Source organism: Microcaecilia unicolor, chromosome 6 (assembly GCF_901765095.1).
Source record: "Microcaecilia unicolor chromosome 6, aMicUni1.1, whole genome shotgun sequence".
NCBI lineage: Eukaryota > Metazoa > Chordata > Amphibia > Gymnophiona > Siphonopidae > Microcaecilia > Microcaecilia unicolor.
This window is the reverse complement of record NC_044036.1, coordinates 129,883,215-129,908,385: the sequence shown is the minus strand read 5'-3', so window position 1 is coordinate 129,908,385 and position 25,171 is coordinate 129,883,215. Positions and strand designations below refer to the sequence as shown.

The 25,171-nt window shown below is 44.8% G+C and overlaps 1 protein-coding gene across 2 annotated transcripts in view; it reads left to right on the top strand.

Annotated features, from left to right (window-relative positions):
• The first annotated feature begins 331 nt into the window (after nt 1–331).
• CRBN (cereblon) overlaps nt 332–25,171 on the top strand; it is a 45,645-nt gene continuing 20,805 nt past the window's right edge. For both annotated transcript variants that reach the window (XR_003942440.1, XM_030205819.1), the window contains exons 1-7: nt 332–530; nt 616–728; nt 1,403–1,605; nt 12,218–12,367; nt 13,382–13,544; nt 22,157–22,219; nt 22,593–22,677. Coding sequence is in view for 1 of the 2 variants with exons in the window: in XM_030205819.1 (XP_030061679.1) it covers nt 422–530; nt 616–728; nt 1,403–1,605; nt 12,218–12,367; nt 13,382–13,544; nt 22,157–22,219; nt 22,593–22,677 (886 nt within the window). In the remaining variant the exon portion in view is untranslated. The remainder of the gene's footprint in view (nt 531–615; nt 729–1,402; nt 1,606–12,217; nt 12,368–13,381; nt 13,545–22,156; nt 22,220–22,592; nt 22,678–25,171) is intronic.

Genomic DNA, 25,171 nt, shown 5'->3' with positions numbered 1-25,171 from the left:
TACATCTAGTAGCGCTATAGAAATGATTAGTAGTAGTAATAGCAGTTTGTTTTGGGTGTAAGGGGATGACGGCTATCGGCTTAGCGAGGGAGGCGGGGTTGAACTAGCTTCAAATTTTGTGACGTCACGCCAACTTCTGTTCTCAATCTAACCTTGGCTGCTGCCGCCTTCTGTCATTAAAACCTCCTTTCTCTCCTCCACCTCTCACGATCTTCTTTTCTCCGCCCCATAGTGGCCCCGCGCGCCGCCGCCGCTCTACCATTTCCACGTCTCTATGACACCGCTCAGGACCGCTCTCTTTAATCTCCACACATCCCCATAGCCCCGCCCAGCGCCGCTCTACCCTCCGCGCTATGTCTCTATCATGAACGAGAGAGAGAGCAGTGGTGCGGCTCCCATGAGCCTTTGCGTGTAAACAGCGATGGCGGACGAGGAAGGAGGAAGAGAGAGAGGAGCCGGTGGCGACGGCGGGGACCGGGAGCCGGGTAACAATCAGCATAACATAAGAAACCAGCTACAGCTGTTCGCCGGTAAGGAGACAGCGCTGCGGGGAGGGGAGGTTGTTAGAAAGCGCCAAAGGTTTTCGCCCTGAAATGATTCTGTGGCTCTTGTTAGGGGAGAGCGATGAAGAGGAGGCCAGTGAAATGGAAGTAGAGGATGAGGACAGAAAAGAAAATGAAAAACACACTCACATTAATTTCGACCCCAGTCTGCCAACGTCTCATTCGGTAGGTACCTGTGTCATCTCTTCCCAGAGTTATTTAGCCTGCAGCCCCTTAAGAAGTGGTTGGGCCAAACTTTCCTCTGCACCCCCACCCCCTTCAGGCAGTCTAGCAGCTCTCGCTCTTTGTTGTGATACCTGTGTATAATTTCATGCAGTCATTGCCCTCTCCCCCTGTTTTTTTTTAACAATGCAGTTAATCGCCCCAAACCCCCTTGCACCAATGCTACTAGCAGTGCCCCCCCCCCCCCGTGACGCCTTTATTGTCTGCATGATGCTTTTTTCCCCACGTGATCCCATATGCTTCCCCCTCCCCCAACATGCACTGTCCGAATGAACTGCTGATTCTGTATACTGTACCAGGAGGAACCACGTTAGAGCCAGACATACAAATATTATAAACCGATTATTAAAAGATCAGGAGTGTCTTGTTTGTTTCTAAAACCACAGGAATCTCCATCATATCTTGTGTAAGTGTTCTTTTCATATTCTTACTAGCCTGCTTAGAGGGAGCATACAACCTTATTGTCTTGTTGGCCTGCCATTTCCTCCTTTATTCTCTGTTTGCTTGATACTTTTTGGCTCATCAACTGCTTGTCCAAGATTTTACTGCAAATATGACCTGGCTGTTGCATTCTTTTCCATGATACACATTGCATGTTTTTTCCCTCTCCTCTATAGTATCTGGGGTCAGATATGGAGGAGTTCCATGGGAGGACACTGCATGATGATGATAGCTGCCAGCTTTTTCCAGTGTTGCCACATGTTATGATGATGCTGATTCCGGGACAGACTCTTCCCCTACAGCTCTTCCGCCCCCAAGAAGTTAGTATGGTGCGGAATTTAATTCAGAAGGACAGAACCTTTGCTGTTCTGGCATACAGGTAAGAAATAATTATGTCCATGCTCTCTTCAGTGAGATATATCTACTGTGTTGTAGTGAACTAGATTGGCCACTGTCAGAGAAGGGTGCTGGGTTTGATGAGCCTTTGGTATATCCAGTGTTCTTATCTGAAGCACATATGTTCTCTGATCTTTTTCTCTCTCTCATACAGGTTAGTAAGAAATTTCTGGTGATGATAGTTTAGTCATATTGGGGGTGAGGAGAGGGGAATGCTCAATTTGTAAAGGTTTTCCTGTACGTGAGCTGGTTTTACATATGTGAACAGTCTTTTATAAAATTGTGCATCCATTTACACACATATATGTACACCTGCCAACAAGATGGTGTATGTTTATATATATGAATGTGCAGATATTCTCAGGGTAATAGTTTGGGTGGAGCTGCAGTGTATGTGCATATTTTATAAAATATAATGCATGCACCCATTTACTGCGGAGCATTTGTATGCAATCAGAGCTGGTTGTGGTTGCTTAATTTATAAAGTGCATAAGCCTCTATATGCCTTTATCAAGTAGAATTAAAATAGGCACTTTTTTGGGCTTTTAACAATAGGCATCCTGTTATGAAATTAATCTGGTAGAAGGTATCTTATAGTCAAAAATACAACTATTAGAGAAAAAAATCACTGGAGAAAAGTTGTGCAGTTTTGTCTCTTATTCGACCTATTCGCTGTCCATCTTCTCTTCCAGTAAAGCTGCCCTTGACTGAGCCTGTTAGGAGATTGAAGCATATTGAGTATAACTGAAAGAATAAAATAAAAATATTTCTGATGGCTTTTTGCTTGTATATAATGGGGTCTTTTACAAAGGTGCGCTAGCGTATTTACTGTACGCTAAAAATTATTGTGTGCCATTCAGATGCCTGTAATATTCCTATGGGCATCTACATGGTTAGCACATGCAAAAAAAAAATGTTAGCGCACCTTCGTAAAAGGGGCCCTCAGTAAACCAACTGCATTTTGGGAAACCCATGAAGAATTTTCTTTCGCAGTTATTTCTATACAAATTTGTATTTGCTTTTTATTGGTACATACTTTTTTGGGTTTTTTTTTATTTCTTGTCACCTTTATGTGCACGGACCTTGCATAGCAAACCTGTGCAATTCAAGGAAAAATCAAAGTTGTATGTAGTTCTCTCTGATTTAATGCACCCAGGAATGATTCATTAAGCCTTCTGGTAAAAAGTACCCACAAAAAAGTATGGATACTGACAGTAAAACTTTGATTATTGCCTTTAACCGAACAAGTGACTGTGCACGAGCAGTTGTGAAGAGAGGGGATATTCACTCCCATGACGACTAGTCTATTCTTCCTCTTCATGTTTCGTAGTTGGATAATGAATGTTGCAGAGTGAGTTGATACTGGAGACCTCTTGTGAGTGTTTAGTATCATTCATTGTTCTTTGTTTATTCGACATGAATAATGAAGTGCCACAAGGATTTGTACTGGGACCAGTGCTTTATGACATTTATATATGAAATAGGAACAAGTGAGGTGATTTAAATTTGCAGATGACACAAAACTATTCAAAATTGTTAAATCACATGCAGAATGACCTTAGGAGATTGGAAGACTGGGCACTGAAATGGCAGATGAAATTTAATGTGGAGAAGTGGATTGGTGATTCCTAATGTGCATCTCTTTGCAAGAAAGATTTTGGTGTCTTAGTGGATAATATGTTGAAATCTTCTCAGTGTGCAGCAACAGCCAAAAAAGCAAACAGAACGTTAGGAATTATTAGGAAAAAAATGTAGAATAAAACCATTGGGTCTAAACTGATACAGGAGAAGGAAGTGACCCGATAGGCAAGCTCAGTGAAGCAGGGGGAAGAGAGTGAGCAGAACTGCTGCTGTTGCCCGCAACTGTGTTGAATTCTGCACAACTGTGCAGTGCAGAATTCCCCCAGGAGTCGGTAGAGATCTGCAGAATCCTGAGTGAACGGATAAGTGCAGATCAATTGTTTTACTGGTTCAAAAAATATAAGGGCTACAGGATATGTTATGAAGTTACCTAGTAGTACATTTAAAACAAATAGAAGAAAACATTTTTTTCATGCAACGAATAGTTAAGCTTTACAACCTGTTGCCATATGATATGGTAAAAGCAGCGTAGCTGGATTAAAAAAAAAAAAAAAAAAAAGGGTTGGATAAGTTTCTGGAAGTAAAAGCCTTAAACCAGGGGTTCTCAACCCAGCCCTTGGGATATACTTAGCCAGTCAGGTTTTCAGGATACCCACAGTGAATATGTGTGAGATAAATTTGCATGCCCTACCTCCATATTGTATGTAGATTTATCTCATGAATATTCATTGTGATTATCTTGAAAACCTGACTGGCTAAGTGTGTCCCGAGGACTGGATTGAGAACCTCTGCCTTAAACTTTTTGTTGAAGTAGATCTGGAGAAAGCCCTGGGGGGGGGGGGGGGGGTCAGTAGCATTGAATCTTTCTCCTTGGGATTGGCAAGTACTTGTGACCTGGATTTGGCCACTGTTGAAAGCAGGATACTGGATTAGATGGACCTTTGGTCGAACCCAGTATGGCAATTCTTATGTCTGCTTATCCTAAAAAGGTTGGGAACATCAGCCACATGGCTTGTCCAGCCTGCCTATCCTACATTCCCTTTATTTTCCATTTCCACAGAGATCCTCTGTGCTAGTCCCATGCTTTCTTGAATTCAGAAAGATCCAGGATCTCTTTGTTGCATACACAGTGCAATCTGCTTAAGTGCAAGGGTCTGGAACCAAAGAAATACATGCAGTTAACTGGAGCGTGCACTTAACCGTTGTGATCCAAAGAAACTTGACATCTGATAAACATATGTACAGTACTGTTTATTATACGTACAGTATACAGTCTCCGTTAACTGACGTTAGGCTTACTTGAAGTAATCATAGTCCTCTATACAGTCTTGTGTCTGTGAGTTCCATAGACTACGTCTGCCAGACGTTAAAAATTGTCATAGCACTGACATCCAGTGGCCTCCAGATACTCTCCAGCGCTCTTGCAAAAGAGACAGGAGGTTGTTGAATTTTGTCAGCATGTGCCTCACTGCTCATTTCATCATCTGTTTCATCATCAGCTGTTGTTGCCTGCGTGTAGGCGCATATCTCAACATCAGTGCTGTTTGTAGATCGTAATCAACAGCTACATAGTGATGAAACTCCTCTTCAGTAACACCGGCTGGGATGTCAATAGCCTGTTCATCTGATGCGTTTGAAACAGCTGCATCTGTTTCGTCCCTCTCCACATCCCTAACAAAGCTTGCCCGCTTGTAGCAGTTCACAATGGTTGCCTGTGTAACATGATTCCAGGCTTCTTTCTGCATATGTAGGGAATCCAACAGTGATAGATTACGAGCCAGTTCAACAGCATGTTTATCCTTGCCAGTCTGGTCATCCATAACACTCATCAGACGACGTAGCACAAGAGCCCGATAATGTTGTTTGAAATTGGCTATTATGCCCTGATCCATAGGTTGGATCAGAGAGGTAGTGTTTGTCTGCAGACTAACGTCAAGGTGGTCTTCCTGACATCATCACTGTGTGCAGCACAATTATCACAAAGCAACAAAATCTGATGCTTTTGTGCCCGCATTCTAGTGTCTAACTTCTTTAGCCAGTGCTTCCAAATTTCCCCAGTCATCCATGAATTTGCGTTAGCCTCGTATGACACAGGAAGACGCTTAACATTCTTGAAGCAACGGGGCTGTTTGCTCTTTCCAACGATGAGTGGTTCCAACTTCTCGCTTCCATCCATATTGCAGCAAAGGAGGATCGTCAGACAGTCCTTCGACGTTTTACATACTGTAGTTTCGGCTTGTTTGAATGCAAGTGTACCATCAGGAATCGCTCGCCAGTTGAGACCGTTTTCGTCAGCATTGAAAATGCCATGAGGTGTAAACTCGTTCAAGATGGTAGGAAGAACTGAAACAACCCAATTTTCAGCACCAAAGTCATCAGCGTCTTGTTTTTCAACACGCTGTTTTTTGAATTTTATGCTGTTCCTCTCCTTCCATCTTTCCAACCGTCCAACAGTGGCTTTGAATTCAGTTAGTCCAAGACTTTCAGCTAGCTGGTTAGCTTTCTCCATAAGCAGTGGACCACTGACAGGAAACTGTCTGCTCCTGACATGAGAGAACCACCGAAGAAGAGCATCTTCTACATCCTCAGCTTTTCCCGCCCCTTTACGTTTCCGTTGTGGATTTGTATTGTTTTGCCAGTCTTCCAGAAGCTGGTTTTTTCTACTTCAAGATACGTGACATTTGACTGGCATTGACACCATATTCTTTAGCAATAGATGCTTGACTTTGCTTGTTTTCTAATTTTTTAAGAACTTCTATTCGTCCAGCCAGTGTTAGTCTTACAGTTGCGCGATGACGACGACGACTCCTCCAGTGTACACTCTTAACAACATTCTTTCGCTGCTTCTGCCTGTGGCAGTTAACCAACGAGATTTCAAATTTACCGCCCCTTTGTCACGCACCAATCGGCTTCCATATTCCGTGCGTGCACTTATGCGGAGTCTTTCCTGCAGAGGAGCGGTCTTAAAGCATGCATATAAGCAAATCTTGCACTTATCAGTGGTGCGCCTAAACCAAAGTTTGTCCCCATAGAGATTGATGGCGCCAAAAATGGGACCAAAGTACGGCATGCAGTTAAACAGATTATGCGCTTATCTGACGTGCACTTAAATGGTGTGCACTGTATATATATATATATATATATATATATATATACACACAGTATTTTGCATATCTGTGTCAAATTACACCTGTAATTTTAGATGGTGAAGGGCTAGGTTACTGTGTAACTTTGTAAGTCTAAGTGCTTTGAAAATATCTGAGTTTTCTAGTCTTTCAAGGTCCTCCCTCAATTTCTCAGTCTGCTCCTGATTTAACAACTTTGAATAGTTTTGTGTCTTCTGTGAATTTAAGCATCTTACTTGTGATTCCATGTTCCAGATCATGTATACATATGTTAAAAAGCACTAGTTCCAGGTGAGATGCATGGGGCACTCCACTGACTATTCCTTTTCATACAACAGGCCAGTCCAGAAATGTATAGGCTATGTCCCTCAGTCAGTAGATGGACATAGGTGCTGTGAGCTGTGTAAGAGGCACTGTGCTGCCACACCTCTCCAATATTATCTGTTTCCAGAAGAGGTAATGGCCAAAGTTTGGACTGGATAATCAATTTTCCAAGAGCAATTTGGTTCCTTGTCAGGTTTTGGAGTATTTAGGAGCGAAATTCAATACCAGGCTGGACATGGGTTTTCTACTGAAAAACTTTGGTCTCAGGTCATCTATTTGACTCAAAGTTCTCTGAGCATGGGACTATATGCAGGTCCTAGGCTCAATGGCAGTGACTATAGATTTCGGGCTTTGAGCTTGCATGAGCCTATTACAAGCCTCTTTGAGTCTGTGGTCTCTGTTTTTGCAGAATTCACAATGGGTGTCATAAGTAAAGATCAGCATGAAGTGATGGCTTCAAACATGCAATCATCAACTATGCTTTGAGAAGTATCCTTCAGTTTCCTAATCAGATTGTATTCATGAGAGAAGAAAGCTTCTTCTGCTGGTTAGCACATTGCAACAACTGGGTGGCTGAGGTACATGGACTCAAACGGTTATTGACTGGTTGGAACTCAGAGCACGTTAAGTGGTGCTCCAATTCCTTTACAAGGAGGTGAAGAACAGGGCAGTCGGTGTTCTTCGACAATTTGATGGTGTTAGCCTACAACAGTAAACGAGAAGGAACCAAAAGTGTGGCCATAGCAAAGGAAGCGGGCTGTTATTTGCCTGGGTGGAATGATGCTTGGCTTATATAGCTGGAGTTCAGAACACTTAAGTAGACTTTCTCAGCATACACTTCCTAAATCCAGGAGAGGGGAATGGTCTCTTTAAGTTTTTGTTTAAATAACAAGACGATGGGGCAGTCTGGTCTCGGATCTTTCAACTGAAGGAAAGAAACCGGTTTTAGGGGCCTGGATGTGCTCTTAACTGTGGCTACCAAGAGTAGCTGCTCTGTGTTCCCACCACTTCCGGTGTTAGATTGAATGTTTCAGGAATCACATTCAATCCCAGGCCAGTGATTCTAGTGGTGCCAGACTGGCCTAGAAGACAGTGGTTTGCAGACTTCATATGTCTCAAAATAGATCAGCCACTACTTCTGCCTCAGAGGAGGAGACTTCTAATGCAAGGACCCGATGATCATGGAAAATCTGATTCCCTTTTGTCTTACGACTTGGTTCTTGAGTGATGTTGGTATAGCTTACACTAGAAATTGGCAAGTATTTGAATCTTGGTGCTTGGATATAGCATTATCTCCTTTTGCTGCATATATATCTCAATTTTTAGGTTTTCTACAGGATGGTGTACTAGCCCTTGGGTCCTTGAAAGTTCAAATGGCGGTACAATCCTGTTTTCAAGGACTTTTGAAAAGACCATTGTTGGGAATCCAGCCAAATGTCTTGTGTTTCTCAGCCTCTTTTTAAAAGAGTGACCTCAAAGGACCTTACGCTTAGAAGCTTTTTTAATTGACGATTTCCTCAGCACATAGAATGTTAGAGTTGGAAACTTTATCATGTCAAGATCCTTTCCTTCACTTCACTGAGGTGTGAGTCTGTAGCAGGATAGTTTCTTTCTTACTTCCTAAAGTAGTATTTTCCTTTCATGTAAATCAAGTCATAGTTCTTCCTTCTTTCCACAGAGAATATTTTTGGGAAGAATTTAAAGCCCTCCATTTGTTAGATGTCCATCGGGCCTTTGTTAGATATTTAGAAGTGACTAATGATTTTCAGAGAACAGACCGGTTTTTTGGTTTTTTTTTTTGAGGTGCAAGAAAAGGTAACGCAGCCTCTAAGGTTATTATTGCCTGTTGGCTCAAAGAAATGATTTCTTCGGCCTATATTCTAAAACGTTTGTGGGCTCATTCCATTAGAGGGATGGTTGTGTTGGGCAGAATCTGGTGCAGTAGCTTGCTTCCCTTGATATTTATAGATAGTAGCATGGTCATCCCGTCATACGTTTGAGAAGCATTATAGACTCCATTTCATTTGTGCTGAAGTTCTATGAACAGGGATTTTAGAGTCCTACTCTTCTGAGGGATTGATTTGCTACTTCCCGCAGACCCTTAACTAGTTTGGTAAGAGGTCTGAGGAAGGATAAATTATTCTTACTTGTTAATTTTCTTTCTTTTAGTCCTATTAGACCATTCCAGGAACCCTTTTGAAAATTCAGACCTATCTTTGATTGGTTCTACTCAGTTTCCAGTTTTTGCTTCTTATGGAGTGGAGGAGAGGCCTAATTGTTAGTGCAGCGGGCTTTGATTCTGGCAACCTGGGTTCAATTCCCACTGCAGCTCCTTGTGACCTTGGACAAGTCACTTAACTCTCCATTGCCCCAGGTATATAAAAAAAAATAGAATTAGATTTTGAGCCCTCTAGAGACAGAGAAAGTACCTGCATATATTGTGTACAGTGCTGCATACATCTAGTGCTATAGAAATGATTATTAGTAGTAGTAAAATAAATAAATACACTTTTATTTATTTTGAAAGTTTCTTCTGTTTTTCAAAGTTTTGCTATTTTTAGTGGTTGGGATATTGTCCTTAAAGAAGATAATTCTACTTTCCACTGCTTTCTCATTGAAGTATTGAAGTTCTGAGGCTTATAGGGCAGACCCCACAAATCTTTAGTCTCTGTCTCCATCTGCTGGCTGATGGACAGAACCTTACTGTAAATCTGATAATCCTCTTCTAACTTGTAGTGGTTTATCACAGTTACGTGGAGGGGCATAATCGAACGAAAACGTCTATCTCCATGGGCGTTTATCTCCGAGAACTGGTCCGTGAAGGGGCGGACCGAACCGTATTTTCGAAAAAAATAGACGTCCATGTTTTATTCGACAATTTGTGAGCTGGGCGTTTTTGCTTTTCAGCGATAATGGAAAATGAAAGCACCCGGCTCAAAAACGAATAAATCCAATGCATTTGTTCGTGGGAGGGGCCAGGATTTGTAGTGCACTGGTCCCCCTCACATGCCAGGACACCAACCGGGCACCCTAGGGGGCACTTTTACAAAAACTAAAAAAAAGGTAAAAGAGCTCCCAGGTGCATAGCACCCTTCCCTTGTGTGTTGAGCCCCCCAAATCCCCCTCAAAACCCACTGCCCACAAGTCTACACCATTACTATAGCCCTAAGGGGTGAAGGGGGGCACCTACATGTGGGTACAGTGGGTTTGGGGGGGGTTGGACGACTAAGCATTAAGCAGCACAATTGTAACAGGTGGGGGGGGGGGGATGGGCCTGGGTCCACCTACCTGAAGTCCACTGCACCCCTAACAACTGCTCCAGGGACCTGCATACTGCTGCCAGGGAGGTGGGTATGACATTTGAGGGTGAAAATAAAAAGTTGTGAAACATCATTTTTTGTGGTGGGAGGGGGTTAGTGACCACTGGGGAGTCAGGGGAGGTCATCCCCGATTCCCTCTGGGGGTAATCTGGTCATTTAGGGCACTTTTTGGGGCCTTATTCGTGAAAAAACAGGGTCTAGGAAAAGTGCCCTAAATTCTAACTACAAACGCATACTTTTTTTCCATTATCGGCGAAAGGCGCCCATCTCTGTTCGGGTGATAACCATGCCCCAGTCCCGCCTTCACCACGCCTCCGACACGCCGCCGTCAACTTTGTACGCTTCCGCGATGGAGTGCAGTTGAAAATGTCCAAGTTCGGCTTTCAATTATATCGTGTTATTCGTTTTTGTGAGATAAACGTCCATCTCCCGATTTAGGTCGGAACTTGGGCGTTTTTCGCGTTCGATTATAAGCAGGATAGTAACATAGTAGATGACGGCAGAAAAAGACCTCCACGGTCCATCCAGTCTGCCCAACAAGATAAACTCATATGTGCTACTTTTTGTGTATACCCTACTTTGATTTGTACCTGTCCTCTTCAGGGCACAGACCGTATAAGTCTGCCCAGCACTATCCCCGCCTCCCACCACTGGCTCTGGCACAGACCGTATAAGTCTGCCCAGCACTATCCCCGCCTCCCACCACCGGCTCTGGCACAGACCGTATAAGTCTGCCCAGCACTATCCCCGCCTCCCAACCACCAGTCCCGCCTCCCACCACTGGCTGTGGCAGATGGCCTTGTACCAGGTGAAGAAGAGTAGGGGATAAATCTTATGATGATTCTGCAGGAGATTTGTGAATCAAAGGTGGAAACTATGGACAGGATCCTGGAAAGACTTGGAGAAGTTCAGAGATTGCAGCCTGCCTTGAGAAATTAAGAGGGGTGGGTAGGCGGGCAGGTTCTCTGGAAGATGAGAACAGATTTGGTGCTCCAGAAAGTGCTGAGCTGCAGATTGTAGAGCATTTACTAAGGCTCTCCTAGATTTCCATTCTTTGCTGATTTGGTGGCTTCTAGCTAAGAAATTGAGACGATATATCAGAAAATACACATGCCATAAGACTGCTCTGTAACCAGGAGGAGTTTATTAAAACAAAGCACAACCTATAAATGTGGAAGATTTCAGTGTTTCCAGACAACAGCGCAGAAAGCATGTGGAAGAAGAAAGTGCTATTAAAATAAAGAAATGCTTTCAATGTGACGGGCTTCCATGCTTGTATCTGGCTCCGTGTAAAACTGACTGTGGTTATTTGTGGAGCAGGCCAATTCTTGCACTCCCCACAAGTACTGCACCTTCTGAACCGGAAAGGGAAATGGAACTTGATATACCGCCTTTCTGATCTTTTAACACTCTCATAACGTATGTAAACACAACCAGGGGGATATTTTGGAGGGAGGTGCAGCAACGGGACTCGGGTCGCCAGTACAGTGATATAGATAAGCCACGGACCCTGAAGAAGGATCGAAACTCTGGCCATAGTCAGCCGTGGCTCTTTTGACTGTATTGAATAAGCTTACCCACCAGCACTACCCACACTCCAATCCTTTCCCCACATCTTTTACTATTGTCCCACTCTATATAACTGTGCTATCTCTATGATACATGTACCTTACTTTGTATTATCTTTGTGATACACTGTACCTTACTTTGTAAGCCGCACTGAACCTGCTATCGAGCGGGAAAGAGCGGGATATAAATGCTACAAATAAAATAAACATTTTGGAAAGTTGGAAAGTATAATATATAAAAAATGTAAACAACCAGAAGGAGGAGGAGGGGCGGTGCCAGTGATGAAAGCGGATGCCTCCAGGAGATGAGTATATTGCTTAATCAAAAGGGGTGCACTGTTGAGGCTCCTTTAACCTCCAAAAAATCCCCCCATTTGTGTTTATATATGTTATGAGAGTGTTAAAAGTTTGATGTCAACTGTGATAAACCACTACAAGTTAGAAGAGGATTATTAGATTTACAGTATAGTTTGTTGAAGTATCCTCTTCAGCTCAGAGTATTGATTAATAGATGATGGACAGAACCCACAGGTCCTGGACTGGGACTAAAGGGAAGAAAATTTAATAGGTAAGAATAATGTCTCTGTATTTTTCTGTTAATCTTTCTCATAATGCTCTTGGTACTGTTTGGTCAGGTTGGTATCAGTAGTAAATTCTTTCCCATTTCCCTTTTTTAGCAATGTACAGGAGCGAGAAGCACACTTTGGCACAACAGCAGAGATATACGCATACAGAGAAGAGCGAGAGTTTGGAATTGAAACTGTGAAGGTGAAAGCAGTAGGAAGGCAGAGATTCAAGGTGCTTGACATAAGGACACAAGCAGATGGGTGAGAAACATGCCAATGCAATATGCCCAAATGTACTCTGTCTGTCTACATCTATTGCATTTACATATATGAATATATTCTTGAGTGCTTGTATCTAAGCACACTGCATACATGAATAGTCGCATGTATGTTTGCACATGAATACACTGGACTATCAGAATCCTGACTACATCCTGTTCGTGCTCCTTTGATTCTTGGTAATGCAGACAGCCTGCTGCTTCTCCAACAGCGACATCTAGAGTTGAGCTGTCCAGCTCTGCCCTCCCCTCTCCTCTCCCTTTCTCAGTGAAGCTCATTCAGTGGTGACACCCAGAGCTGAGCTGGGTCTAGCTGTGCCCTGCTTCCTTCCTGTTTCAGTGATGCTCCTTCTTCCACCCCTCCTTTCTCCTCTTGCTTATATCTCCACAGAGCTGAGGTGCGTCCAACCTTACCCCTTCCTCTTGCTGTCCCTTTCTGTACTTCACCTTGTCACACCCATCCTCTCTCCCTCTGTTCAGTGCACCTTCTCAGACCCCCCCCCCCTCCTCTGTTTTCACTGAACTGTGGACAGTTTTACTACCTCCTCTCCTGGTGATACTCATCTGTATCCTCATGACCCGGGCACATTTTAGGGATCTGAAGTGGCATTAGTATGGAAAATGTCACTGAGGAGAGGAGGGGGAGTTGGAGGGTACATGGGGGCAAAGAATGATGAGCATGTCAAGAGATGGGTAAGGAAGGAAGGTCAGTTGTGTTGTGGGATGGGGAGCATAAAGAAGGTTAGCAGGGAATGTAGGGGCCCTGGAAACACCACTGCAGGAAAGAAGAGTATCACTGAGTGAGCACAGGAATTAGACGTGTATCATAGTCCATGGAGTGTGGGGGAAGGGGGTAAGCTGAAGAGCTTTAAGCGGATGGAAAAAAGATGGTGAGGGTGAATGTTCTCTAAACTCTGCATTCCCGAGTATTAGTGTCTGTACAACCTGCATTTAAGTGATTTGTTATTTATCTAAAGATGCATGTACTGTGCTTCAGGATCCAACAAGCTAAAGTTCAGATTCTTCCAGAGCGAATTCTCCCCTCCACCATGTCTGCAGTGCAGCTGGACTCCCTTAGCAGGTGCCATGTTTACCTTTCCACACGACCAACACAGCGACGAGATCAGCACTTGCAACGATGGTGGCACAAGTACCAGAAGGTGGGATTTCTATATTACAGGTAATGCTTGAGAAGGAGGAAAAAGTGTAGCAGAATAAAGCACGGCAGAGACCTTCTAGAGAGAATTGCAGCCAGAAGTTTGTATAGTAGTTGGTCTGTATGTAGAAGCTACAGGAGGATGTAAGAAAATGCAGAGTACTGCAGCGGCTGCTTTCCTGAAAAGGACCTAGGAGGGAAGGGGTAAGGAAAGATGTCCAAATTGGAGCTCGAAGGAGAAGACTGAGGAGAGACATGACACTGATGTCAACATGTTTAGATATTACCTACATACAGTGGGATAGGGTTTGACATGCCCTGGGGCACCTGATCAGACTGGTGTCTAAGGGGTTTCTGGCACCCAGGATTTCATGTCTCCAGTGCTTGTTTTTTTCACAGTAGCTGCTGAACAGCAGCTTTCTGGCAATCTGCACCTTGTAGCTCAGCTTTCAATTTGAGCTGTATGGTGTAGGAACTTCCTATTGGTCTGGTGGTTTTTAAGCCTTGCAGACCATTTCTACCCTGTGCAGCTCAAAGGTCTGGCTTACTGGTAGACTGCAGGAGAACTTCTGTTTCTTGAAAGCAAAACAGCAGCAGACAGCAAGGTGTGGCAGATGGATGAAGTTTGGAAGCTGTATGGAGCCTGCTACAGGAGCAGCAGGAAAGAGGTAGGCTGGGTGAAGCAGCGTGGTGGGAATATAAGAGAAAGACTAGGTGAAAGTAGGGTGGGGGAATGTGAGAGAAAACAAGAGAGACGGGAAGGGATCCAGGCTTTGCCTGAGGCGATTGCCTCTTTGTTTTTCCTGTTGGGCTGCACCGGTACCCTAATGCCTTTTACAGGTTTTATGCAGTGGTGCGTGCGGGAGGTCATTTTATAACTCCTTGCCTATGTGCCTATTTTGGGCTATATTATATTGAACAATGTAGGTATTTTTGCCTTCATAAAAGAGTCACCCCAGACCAGCGAGTGAGTAAACTCCTGTTCCAGAACTGGTGTCAATTTACATATGTTAATAATGTGCATGTTTTATAAATTGTGTGTGTGAATATCATGACTCCACCCAGCTTCTCCCCTTGAACACATTCACTCAGGATGTTCTCAGCACCTTCTTTAGATGTGGGTAACATTGAATAATCTTGTAAGAGGCCTTTTTTGCACATAAACCTGGGTTTCTCTGATGACAAGCGGGACATAATTCTGACAAGTGGGTAATGTCCTGCGTTGCCTAGTCTGAGCTAGCAAGAGCTTTGTGGAGCACGAGACACGCTCCACTGTGCATGCACGGTTACCACAGTTCTTTTTGTACTGCTGTGAGGAGTGGTTGCGTTTCACTTCTGCTCTTCACAGCTTGGTCCTAAAGAGCTTTCTGAGTGCCTTTTCGGCGTTTTGCTCTTCCTGTGTTCAGGTTACCCTTTTTGCCTTACTCAGTGTTTTAGTTTTATCTTTTTCCTGTTTTTTTTTTTTTTTCTCTGCATCATTAGGCTGCCTTTTAGGCCTTGGCTTCAACTGGGTTCTCCCATTCTTTTTTTTTTTTTTTTTTTTTTCTGGTTTTTTTTTTCAGCACCATCGAGTTGTTTGATTTGACCACAGAAGTTTTTTTGTCCATGTTGTACCCGGTGCAATAGGACCATCTCTGGAACGGACACCCATTCCTGGTGTTTTTAGTGTCTAGGTCCTTACCATAGCCCTTTCAATTGTGTCCTGTGTCTTCGCATGAAGAAAAGGACCCAGTTGTCCCGAGAGGCTCAGCATGAAAAGACCTTTGGAGCCAGGTTTGAATCCTCGGCGTTGACATTGGCATCGGTGTCAGATGTTTCATCGGCATGTACAGTGGTGGAAATAAGTATTTGATCCCTTGCTGATTTTGTAAGTTTGCCCACTGACAAAGACATGAGCAGCCCATAATTGAAGGGTAGGTTATTGGTAACAGTGAGAGATAGCACATCACAAATTAAATCCGGAAAATCACATTGTGGAAAGTATATGAATTTATTTGCATTCTGCAGAGGGAAATAAGTATTTAATCCCTCTGGCAAACAAGACCTAATACTTGGTGGCAAAACCCTTGTTGGCAAGCACAGCGGTCAGACGTCTTCTGTAGTTGATGATGAGGTTTGCACACATGTCAGGAGGAATTTTGGTCCACTCCTCTTTGCAGATCATCTCTAAATCATTAAGAGTTCTGGGCTGTCGCTTGGCAACTCGCAGCTTCAGCTCCCTCCATAAGTTTTCAATGGGATTAAGGTCTGGTGACTGGCTAGGCCACTCCATGACCCTAATGTGCTTCTTCCTGAGCCACTCCTTTGTTGCCTTGGCTGTATGTTTTGGGTCATTGTCGTGCTGGAAGACCCAGCCACGACCCATTTTTAAGGCCCTGGCGGAGGGAAGGAGGTTGTCACTCAGAATTGTACGGTACATGGCCCCATCCATTCTCCCATTGATGCGGTGAAGTAGTCCTGTGCCCTTAGCAGAGAAACACCCCCAAAACATAACATTTCCACCTCCATGCTTGACAGTGGGGACGGTGTTCTTTGGGTCATAGGCAGCATTTCTCTTCCTCCAAACACGGCGAGTTGAGTTCATGCCAAAGAGCTCAATTTTTGTCTCATCTGACCACAGCACCTTCTCCCAATCACTCTCGGCATCATCCAGGTGTTCACTGGCAAACTTCAGACGGGCCGTCACATGTGCCTTCCGGAGCAGGGGGACCTTGCGGGCACTGCAGGATTGCAATCCGTTATGTCGTAATGTGTTACCAATGGTTTTCGTGGTGACAGTGGTCCCAGCTGCCTTGAGATCATTGACAAGTTCCCCCCTTGTAGTTGTAGGCTGATTTCTAACCTTCCTCATGATCAAGGATACCCCACGAGGTGAGATTTTGCGTGGAGCCCCAGATCTTTGTCGATTGACAGTCATTTTGTACTTCTTCCATTTTCTTACTATGGCACCAACAGTTGTCTCCTTCTCGTCCAGCGTCTTACTGATGGTTTTGTAGCCCATTCCAGCCTTGTGCAGGTGTATGATCTTGTCCCTGACATCCTTAGACAGCTCCTTGCTCTTGGCCATTTTGTAGAGGTTAGAGTCTGACTGATTCACTGAGTCTGTGGACAGGTGTCTTTCATACAGGTGACCATTGCCGACAGCTGTCTGTCATGCAGGTAACGAGTTGATTTGGAGCATCTACCTGGTCTGTAGGGGCCAGATCTCTTACTGGTTGGTGGGGGATCAAATACTTATTTCCCTCTGCAGAATGCAAATAAATTCATATACTTTCCACAATGTGATTTTCCGGATTTAATTTGTGATGTGCTATCTCTCACTGTTACCAATAACCTACCCTTCAATTATGGGCTGCTCATGTCTTTGTCAGTGGGCAAACTTACAAAATCAGCAAGGGATCAAATACTTATTTCCACCACTGTATGGCTGCTAGACCTGTTGAACTGGGAGCAGTTGTTTCATTGAGTTGGTCTCCATCTGCCTCGACGCCAACTGCTGTGCAGGGTCCCTGGGACCGGCCTGTGTTGGATGCGACACTGAAGTGACGTGAGGATTCAACGTCATCCTCGGCACCAAGAAGCATCGATGACCGGCTTTGGGAGAAAGCTGAGAAGCATCTGCATTGATTTTTCCCTCGACACGCAGTGCCGGGAGCTCTGGGGCGTTGAAGGATTCGGCACCAGAGAAGCATCGGCACTGGGAGGATGCTCCCCCTCCATACAAGAGGTGCTGATGCGCCGGTCTCCCTGCAGCCAGGACCAGCCTCCCATCTCAACCCCAGCAGCTTCAAACTGTCTCCAAGCCGATGCCCCAGCCTTTCCCAGTGTGGGCCCTAGATGAGCACATACCCGGGCCTCGCTCCCTGCCTCCTATGTCGGTGTCTCGCGTGACCCTGGTGTCAACCGCCACCCAAGCCGGTACTCCACGATGCCCCTTTCGAGGACATGGCTCTTCTAAGTCGAGGCAGGGTCAGTCTGAGTGTTGGACCGACAGCGACACCGATGAGCGGTCATGTGAGTCTGAAGAGCATTCATGATATTTCTCTGAGGAGATATGTGGTATTCTCTCTGACTCCCTTCCCTCCACAGGAAAGGAGAGAGGCTCCTCCAGAGAGCTTTTCCTTTCCCTCAAGGAAATGGCAGCTGCCATTCCACTTCCAGGGCCAAGATGCTCGAGGTCCTGGACTATGAGTCTCCTAGAGAGGCTGTGACAGTCCTGCTGCATGAGATCTTGCAGGATGTGCGGAACGGGGAGTCCCCTCTGTCGGTCCCAGTACTTCCCAAAAAGATTGAAACAATGTACCGGATTCAGAGAACCCCCCTGCCTCATCACTCCCTGGTGCTTCAATCCGCACTCAAAAGGACCAAGAGTCTAGAGAATTTTAGCACCCCTGGGCAGAGAAGCTAGGACCTTGGACTCTTTTGGGCGGAAGATGTTTCAGGTCTCTTAGCTCATGTCCCGTATTCAATCATACTAGCTCTTCATGAGCGTGTACTTGCGGGACTCTGTGCACAAGCTGCTAGATTTGGCAGACTCTCCCTCCGGAGCAGGCCGAATTGCTTTCGACAGTTGGCCAAGTAGCAGAAGGCGTATTGTAAGTTCTTGGCCAGGATGCCTACGATACTTTTAATGTGGCTTCCAGGATCTGTGCCCAAAGTATAGCGATGCACAGACTCTCATGGCTGCGTGTCTCTGACTTGGACTGGTGGTTCAGCAAAGATTGGCGGATACCCCATACCAGGGTGATAACCTTTTTGGCAAGAAAGTGAAGGCGGTTGCTGACAAGGTCAAAAAATTCACTGATACCATCTTCCTCCTCATTCCTCCTCTTGCCTGCCTCAGGCAGAACCCCAGCTTGCTCGTTCATGTCAACACCTGCACCTAAGGTCCCTGCAGCACCCCAATCAAAGCAGGGGATGAACTTCTGACTGGTTCCATCAGAGCATAGCTGCAGTAAGTGTGCCAGATTACTTGCTGTTCGGGGGGAGGCTGAAATTTTTCAAAGAAAGGTGGCCCTGTGTGACCGCCAACCTGTGGGTTCTTAATTAGTCCGTCTTGGGTATGCCTTGAATTGGCGTCAAAAACCTCCAAATTGCCCACCGAGGGCTCACTTGCAGAGGAACTCTCAGCCTTTCTGAAGGTCCATGTGGTTGAGCCCGATGCATCAGGTTAAGAAGGACAGGTACTTCCTTGTGCAAAAAGACAGGGGGGATGGTGTCCCATTCTAAAGGGCACTGAACAAATTGCTGGTCAAAGAAAAGTTCAGGATGCTTTCCCTGGGCACCCTTCTGTCCATGATTCAGGAAAATGATTGGTTATGCTGTCTGGATTTAAAGGATGCTTATACACACATCCCAATACTTCCAGCTTACTGCAAGTATCTATGGTTTCGGCTGGGAACACAACATTTCTAATACCTCCTGTTGCCCTTTGGTAAATACCCGTCTTCCAGGGTATTTACCAAATGTCTAGCGGTAGTCACAGCGTCACTACGCAAATTAGGAGTCCATGTGTTCCCTTATCTTGATGATTGACTGGTGAAGAGTATATTGGAGGACGGTGCTTGAGAGTCCATACAGTTTGGGTGCTCGAGCTACTAGGGTTCATTTTAAACCACCCCAAGTCCCATCTCCACCCAGTTCAGCAGTTGGAATTCATTTAAACCCTGTTCAATATGCAGAAGGTTCGAGCCTTCCTCCCGGGGTCGACAGTGGACACTCTAGTTTTGCTAGCTTCTCGAGTTCACACCTCTCAGCAGATCACTGCTTGGCAGATCTTAAAGTTGCTGGGACACATAGCATCTACAGTTTATGTGATGTCCATGAGAACTGCCTAGTGGACCCTAGCTTCTCAGTCTGGGAGTCTGGAAGATGTTATCTGAGTGTCTCCGAAGCTTGCTTGCTCCCTGTTGTGATGGACCATTCGATCCAATTTGACTCTGGGACTTCCATTCCAAATTCCTCAGCTACAAAAAAAGTGCTGATGACGGTTGCATCTCGCCTGGGTTGGGGATCTCATGTAGATGGGATTCACACTCAAGGTGCTTGGTCCGCCCAGGAAACAGATATCCAGATAACTCTCCTGGAACTTTGTGCTGTAAAGGTTTTCAGAGATTGTCTGTTTCACTAAATTGTACTTACTCACGTGGGCAATCAGGTTACAATATATTACACCAACAAACAGGGGCACAGGATCATGCTGTCTGTGTCAGGAGGCCGTTCAGATGTGGCATTGGGCTCTCCAGCATGGTATGCACCTTTGCATCACTTACCTGGTGGGCAACAACAGCCTGGCCGATAGACTGAGCAGGGTCATGCCACCGCACGAGTGGTCTCTCAACATGGGTGTTGCCCGGGAGATCTTCCGAGTGTGGGGTACCCCCTCTGTGTATCTCTTTGCCACTCACAACAATCACAAAGTCCTCTGTTCTGTTCCAGGTCCACGGTGGACTAGTGTTTGACTAGTGCCTGCCTCCTTCATTGGGGGACAAGTCTTTTGTATATGTATCCTCCCATACTTGTTGGGAACATTTTTATGAAACTGAAGCAAGACCACAGGACCATGATCTTAATTGCTTCTTACTGGCCTTGGCAGATCTGGTTCCTTCTTATGGAGTTATTCCCTGAAGAACTGTGGAGATTGTTTTCCAACCCTCATCATGCAGAGTGAGATATCTCTTCTGTATTCCAACCTTTAGTCTCTGCTCTCAGCTTGGATATTGAGAGCCTAGAATTTGCTTCTTTGGGTTTTCCAGAAAAGATTCCACTAAGGGGTCATAAGAACATAAGAATTGCCAAACTGGGACAGACTGAAGGTCCATTAAGCCCAGTATCCTGTTTCCAAGAGTGGCAGTCCAGGTTACAGGTACCCGGCAAGATCCCATTAACGATTGATCCCAGAAATAAGCAGTAGATTTTCCCAAGTCCATCTTAATAATGGCTTATTGACTTTTCTTTTAGAAACATTCTCTGGCAACGAATTCCAGAGTTTAATTACACATTGAGTGAAGAAATATTTTCTCTGATTTGTTTTAGATTTACTACTTTGTAGCTTCATTTTGTGCCCCCTGGTCCTAGTATTTTTGGAAAGAGTAAACAAACGATTCACGTCTACCCATTCCACTCCACTCATTATTTTATAGACCTCAATCATATCTCTCCTCAGCCGTCTTCTCCAAGCTGAAGAGCCTAGCTGCTTTAGCCTTTCCTCATAGGGAAGTCGTCCCATCCCCTTTATCATTTTTGTCGCCCTTCTCTGTACCTTTTCTAATTCCACTATATCTTTTTTGAGATGTGGTGACCAGAGTGGCACAAAGTATTTTAAATGGTGGAGGTTTGCTGTCTGTTGTGAGGGCAAGGCCCTAGATCCACTTTCTTGCCCTACATAGACCCTGCTTGAATACCTTCTGCACCTTTCCAAGTCCTGGTCTTAAGACCAACTCCGTAAGGGTTCATCTCAGTGTTGTTAGTTCTGATCATCAATGTGTAGAGGGTAAGCCCATCTCTGACAGCCTCTAGTTGTGTACTTCATTAGAGGTTTGCTTTTGTCAAAGTCTACTGTCAAGCCTCTGCTAGTGTCATGGGACCTCAATGTCATTGTTACCCAGATGATGAAAGCTCCTTTTGAGCCACTGGATTCTTGCCATCTGAAGTACTTAACCAGGTCATTTTCTTATGGTGGTCACTTCAGCTCGTAGAGTCATTGAGCTTCAGGCTTTAGTAGTGGATGCACCTTATACTAAGCTTCATCACAACAGAGTAGTCCTCCGCACACACCCTAAGTTTCTGCCTCTCCGCTGATCCTTCTACCAGTCCCGAGATTGCTTTTTCCTGTCTCATCCCCCACAAGAACAAAATAAATATTGAACCAAAGGTTGGAAAACTTTGTTTAGTATGTAAAAATGTATATTTCTTAAACATGGAAAATAATTCATATTTATATAATTGTTTCTAATAATTACTGCAAAACTTTCTAACTCTCGCAGAAGAAGTTACACCCCACTGTCACACAAAACAGGGGGCTGTGCTCATACCTGTTAACCTTCAGAGGAACACACTTTATTTGTTATTTATTTATTTAGATTTTGCTCACACCTTTTTCAGTAGTAGCTCAAGGTGAGTTACATTCAGGTACTGTGGATATTTCTCTTTCCCAGTTGGGCTCACAATCTAAGTTTGTACCTGAGGTAATGGAGGGTTAAGTGAGTTGCCCAAGATCACAAGGAGCAGCAGCGGGATTTGAACCAGCCACCTCTGAATTGCAAGACTGGTGCTCTAACCACTAGGCCACTTCTCCACTTTAATGCATGAACTCCTTCAGAATCTATGCAACATACTTCTGAAGCTTTACACAGATAGACGTGCTAGGAACTCTGTAGCCAAGCAGCTTCCCATCTGCCCCCCCCCAAAAAAAGCGCAATCTATTTAATTAAATAAGGGGGAATACAAAGTGTGGATGTTACCAAATTAAAAAAAAAACTGGTTTACATTAAGGAAAGAGATGTTTGTTAGTTACAATGACTCTCTCATTATCATCAAATAGGAGAAGAGGGAGAGAGGCAGTACTGCGGAAAATATCAACCAAACGAACGAACAGTGATCTTCTTTTCATTTCAGAGGAAGTTTCGTTGTGCGAGTTTGACCTCCTGGCCCTCTTGGCTTTACTCCTTATATGACGAGGTACGTGTAACACTTATTGAGGAAGGGGGAGGGAAGTGGGAAGGGAGTTGTTACTTTTGCTAGGGTAGGGGCTAAGGAAGGGAGCGTGGTGAGTGGAAAGGAGTTATTATTTTTGCTAGGGGAGGGGCTGAGGAAGAGAGCATCTGCTTATTGATTGTATAGAAGGGACACAGTGAAGATGGGGAGGGGGGAGAGACACGGACGGACTGCTGCATTGTGCATATGGGAGGGAAGGGGGTATCTTGCTCTCTAACCACATGTGGGGAGGGGTGCAGCAGTTTGTAATGGGGAAGGAAACTTTATATTCATAGCTGTTTGTAAAACAAACAAAAAATAAAGTAGAAGCTGAAAGTAGAATTTTCTTTGTTCAAAGGAAACGTTGATGGAGAGAGTGAAAAGACAGCTGCACGAGTGGGATGAGAACCTGAAGGATGAGCATCTACCTGCAAATCCCATAGGTAGCGTTAGCTCTGTTCTCTGCCTGCCAAGCCCACAGGTAGCAGTAGGCTCAGTCTCTGCTTGCCAAGTACACAGGTAGCGGTAGCCCCGGTCTCTGCCTTCTAATCCTGTAAGTATCGGTAGCCCCGGTTTCTGAAAATATAGTGAGACCAGTTCAACATATGGTTTTCTTTAGAATACCATTTTATCCTCTGCATGCCTAATTATATCTGCACAGAGATCCAGTCAATTACTGTACACCATATTTTCAGACTCCTGAGGCAGACACTTATACACCAAAACACGGCTGTTGTGTCGAGTCGTTTTGGTGTGTCTTCAATAAACATCATATACAAGAATCATTCCGTCTCCCTCGTGTTTTGTGGAAGTGCCTTTCCTACCCTACTCTTTGGTTTGTCTCTGGTTGTAGGGATTGCTGTTCCTCCACTTCCTGTGTTCGCACAGAATTTCTCAGCAGACACTCCCTAGACCTGGGGGAATGGGAACTATCAGGGACAGCCTTCAGGACATCACTGAGGCTTTGCCCATCTGATGGCAGTGGGGGAAATCGCCAAGGTGCCATGCTTATTCAGTCAAGGGAATGAGTTCTGTCCAAAGGACTCGGCATCTTGCTGCTACCCTGGCTGCAGAAGGACCCCCTTTATGTACTTCTGCCGTTTCCAGTGCTGGGTCAAGTGCTTCTTATCATGGCTGCAAACTGCTTCAGTCACATGCAAGAGCTTGGTGTGTTTTTGGAGCATGGTGTTAAGACAAAGCTGTTTTCCCTTTTGCTATGTTGATTTCTTGTATTCTTGAATTTCTGCAGGAGGGTTTCGTAATTGGGCCTTTGAAAGTCCAACTTGTAGCTTTGGCATGTTTTCGAGACTGTTTAAAGAGGACTTCCTTAGCTGCCCATAGTTCATTTCTTAAAGGGCATATTCCATCTGTGATCTCTGGCGCAGCCTTCTTTGGAGTTGAATCTTAATTTGGTACTTAGGTGTTCAGAGGGTAGAAGCCCCAAGACCCTGAAGAGGGTGACTCTTAAAGATTTAACTTATCTTAAGACCATTTTTCTTTTGGCCATTTCTGTGGTACATAGAATTTTAGAATTACAGGTGCTGTCTTGTCAACATAAGAATAGCCATACTGGGTCAGACCGATGGTCTATCTAGAGAGATATGTCTCAGCTCAGTTTTCAGCTCTTTATCTCCACCTTCTGGTTAATAGACGCAACTATCCCACAGGTTCTGGAACAGTGGGACGGACTAATGGAAGTAATATCAGGTAAGACCTAACTTCTCTTTGACAAGACCTGCCTCTAGTGACACCATGTTTCGTTGGGTTCTGTAATCTATTGGATTCCAAAAACTTTACTATTCTCTGTTTTAAAAGCGTTTCCATTAATTTACTTACAGAAGTCGGTCTTACTGTCCTGTAGTTCCCAACCTCTTCCTTCCGCTTTTTTGTTTAAATTAGGGCTGTACATTTAATATGTTAATAACGCAATTAACGCGTTAAATGTTTAACGTGCATTAAAAATTCTAACACATGTTAAAGAGTAGCTGTCTTTCACCCACCCACAACCATCCAGCCTTGGTCACTTGAGCTGCACGGACCAGCTGCTGGGTCAGCCCTGCTGCTGTGGCAAGAAGAGGCAGCTCCCGAGTCCCTACCGTGCGAGGTAAGCAGAACCAGCTGCAAACTGGAAGTGACTGCGGAGGTGCAAGCTTGCAGCACTTCCGGACTGGGGCAAAACAGGAGAGGACCTGGGCTGGAGCATTGGGGCTCAGAAGAGGGGGCCCGGTGAAGATGCTTCTTCTATCTGCCTCCTCCAACCTTGCGTTTAATGCTGAAGGCAGGCTGCATTGTCACCTGAAGTCTCTCTCTCTGTAGCATTCCGTCTCCTCTGACAGAACTTCCTGTTTCCAGACGGGACGATACAGAGAGAGAAAGACTAAGGCCAATGGAGACGCAGCCTGCCTTCAGTGTTAAACGCAAGGTCGGAGGAAGCAGATAGAAGCAGCATTAGTGGGAGATCCTGGATATAAGAAATGGGGGAAAACAAAAAGGGAGATGAAGAGGAGATGGTGCCTGGGGAGAGGAGAGGAGGAGGATAGGACGATAGGAGGACATAATTCCTGGAGAGGAAGATGTGAGGACATGGTGCCTGTGGAGGGAAGGGAGATGGGAGGAAATGGTGTCCATAGAGAGAGGGGAAGGAAAGGGGAGAGAGGATGAGATGGTGCCCATGAGGAAGAGGAGAGGAGATGGTGCCCAGGGAGGAGAGGAAATGATACCATTGGAAGAGAGGGAAGGCATAGAAACTAGATAGATATGAGCAGGAAGAAGAAAAATGGAAGAAAGTTAGGGATATAGGGCAGGAAATGAAGGACGAGAAAAAAAAATATAGTGAATAAGACAGTAGGTCCAGGAAATGTAGTTCAGAGCACAAGAAAGTAAAACCAGAGACAGTGAACAAGATAATTCGAAAGGTAAAAACACCAGACATCAAAG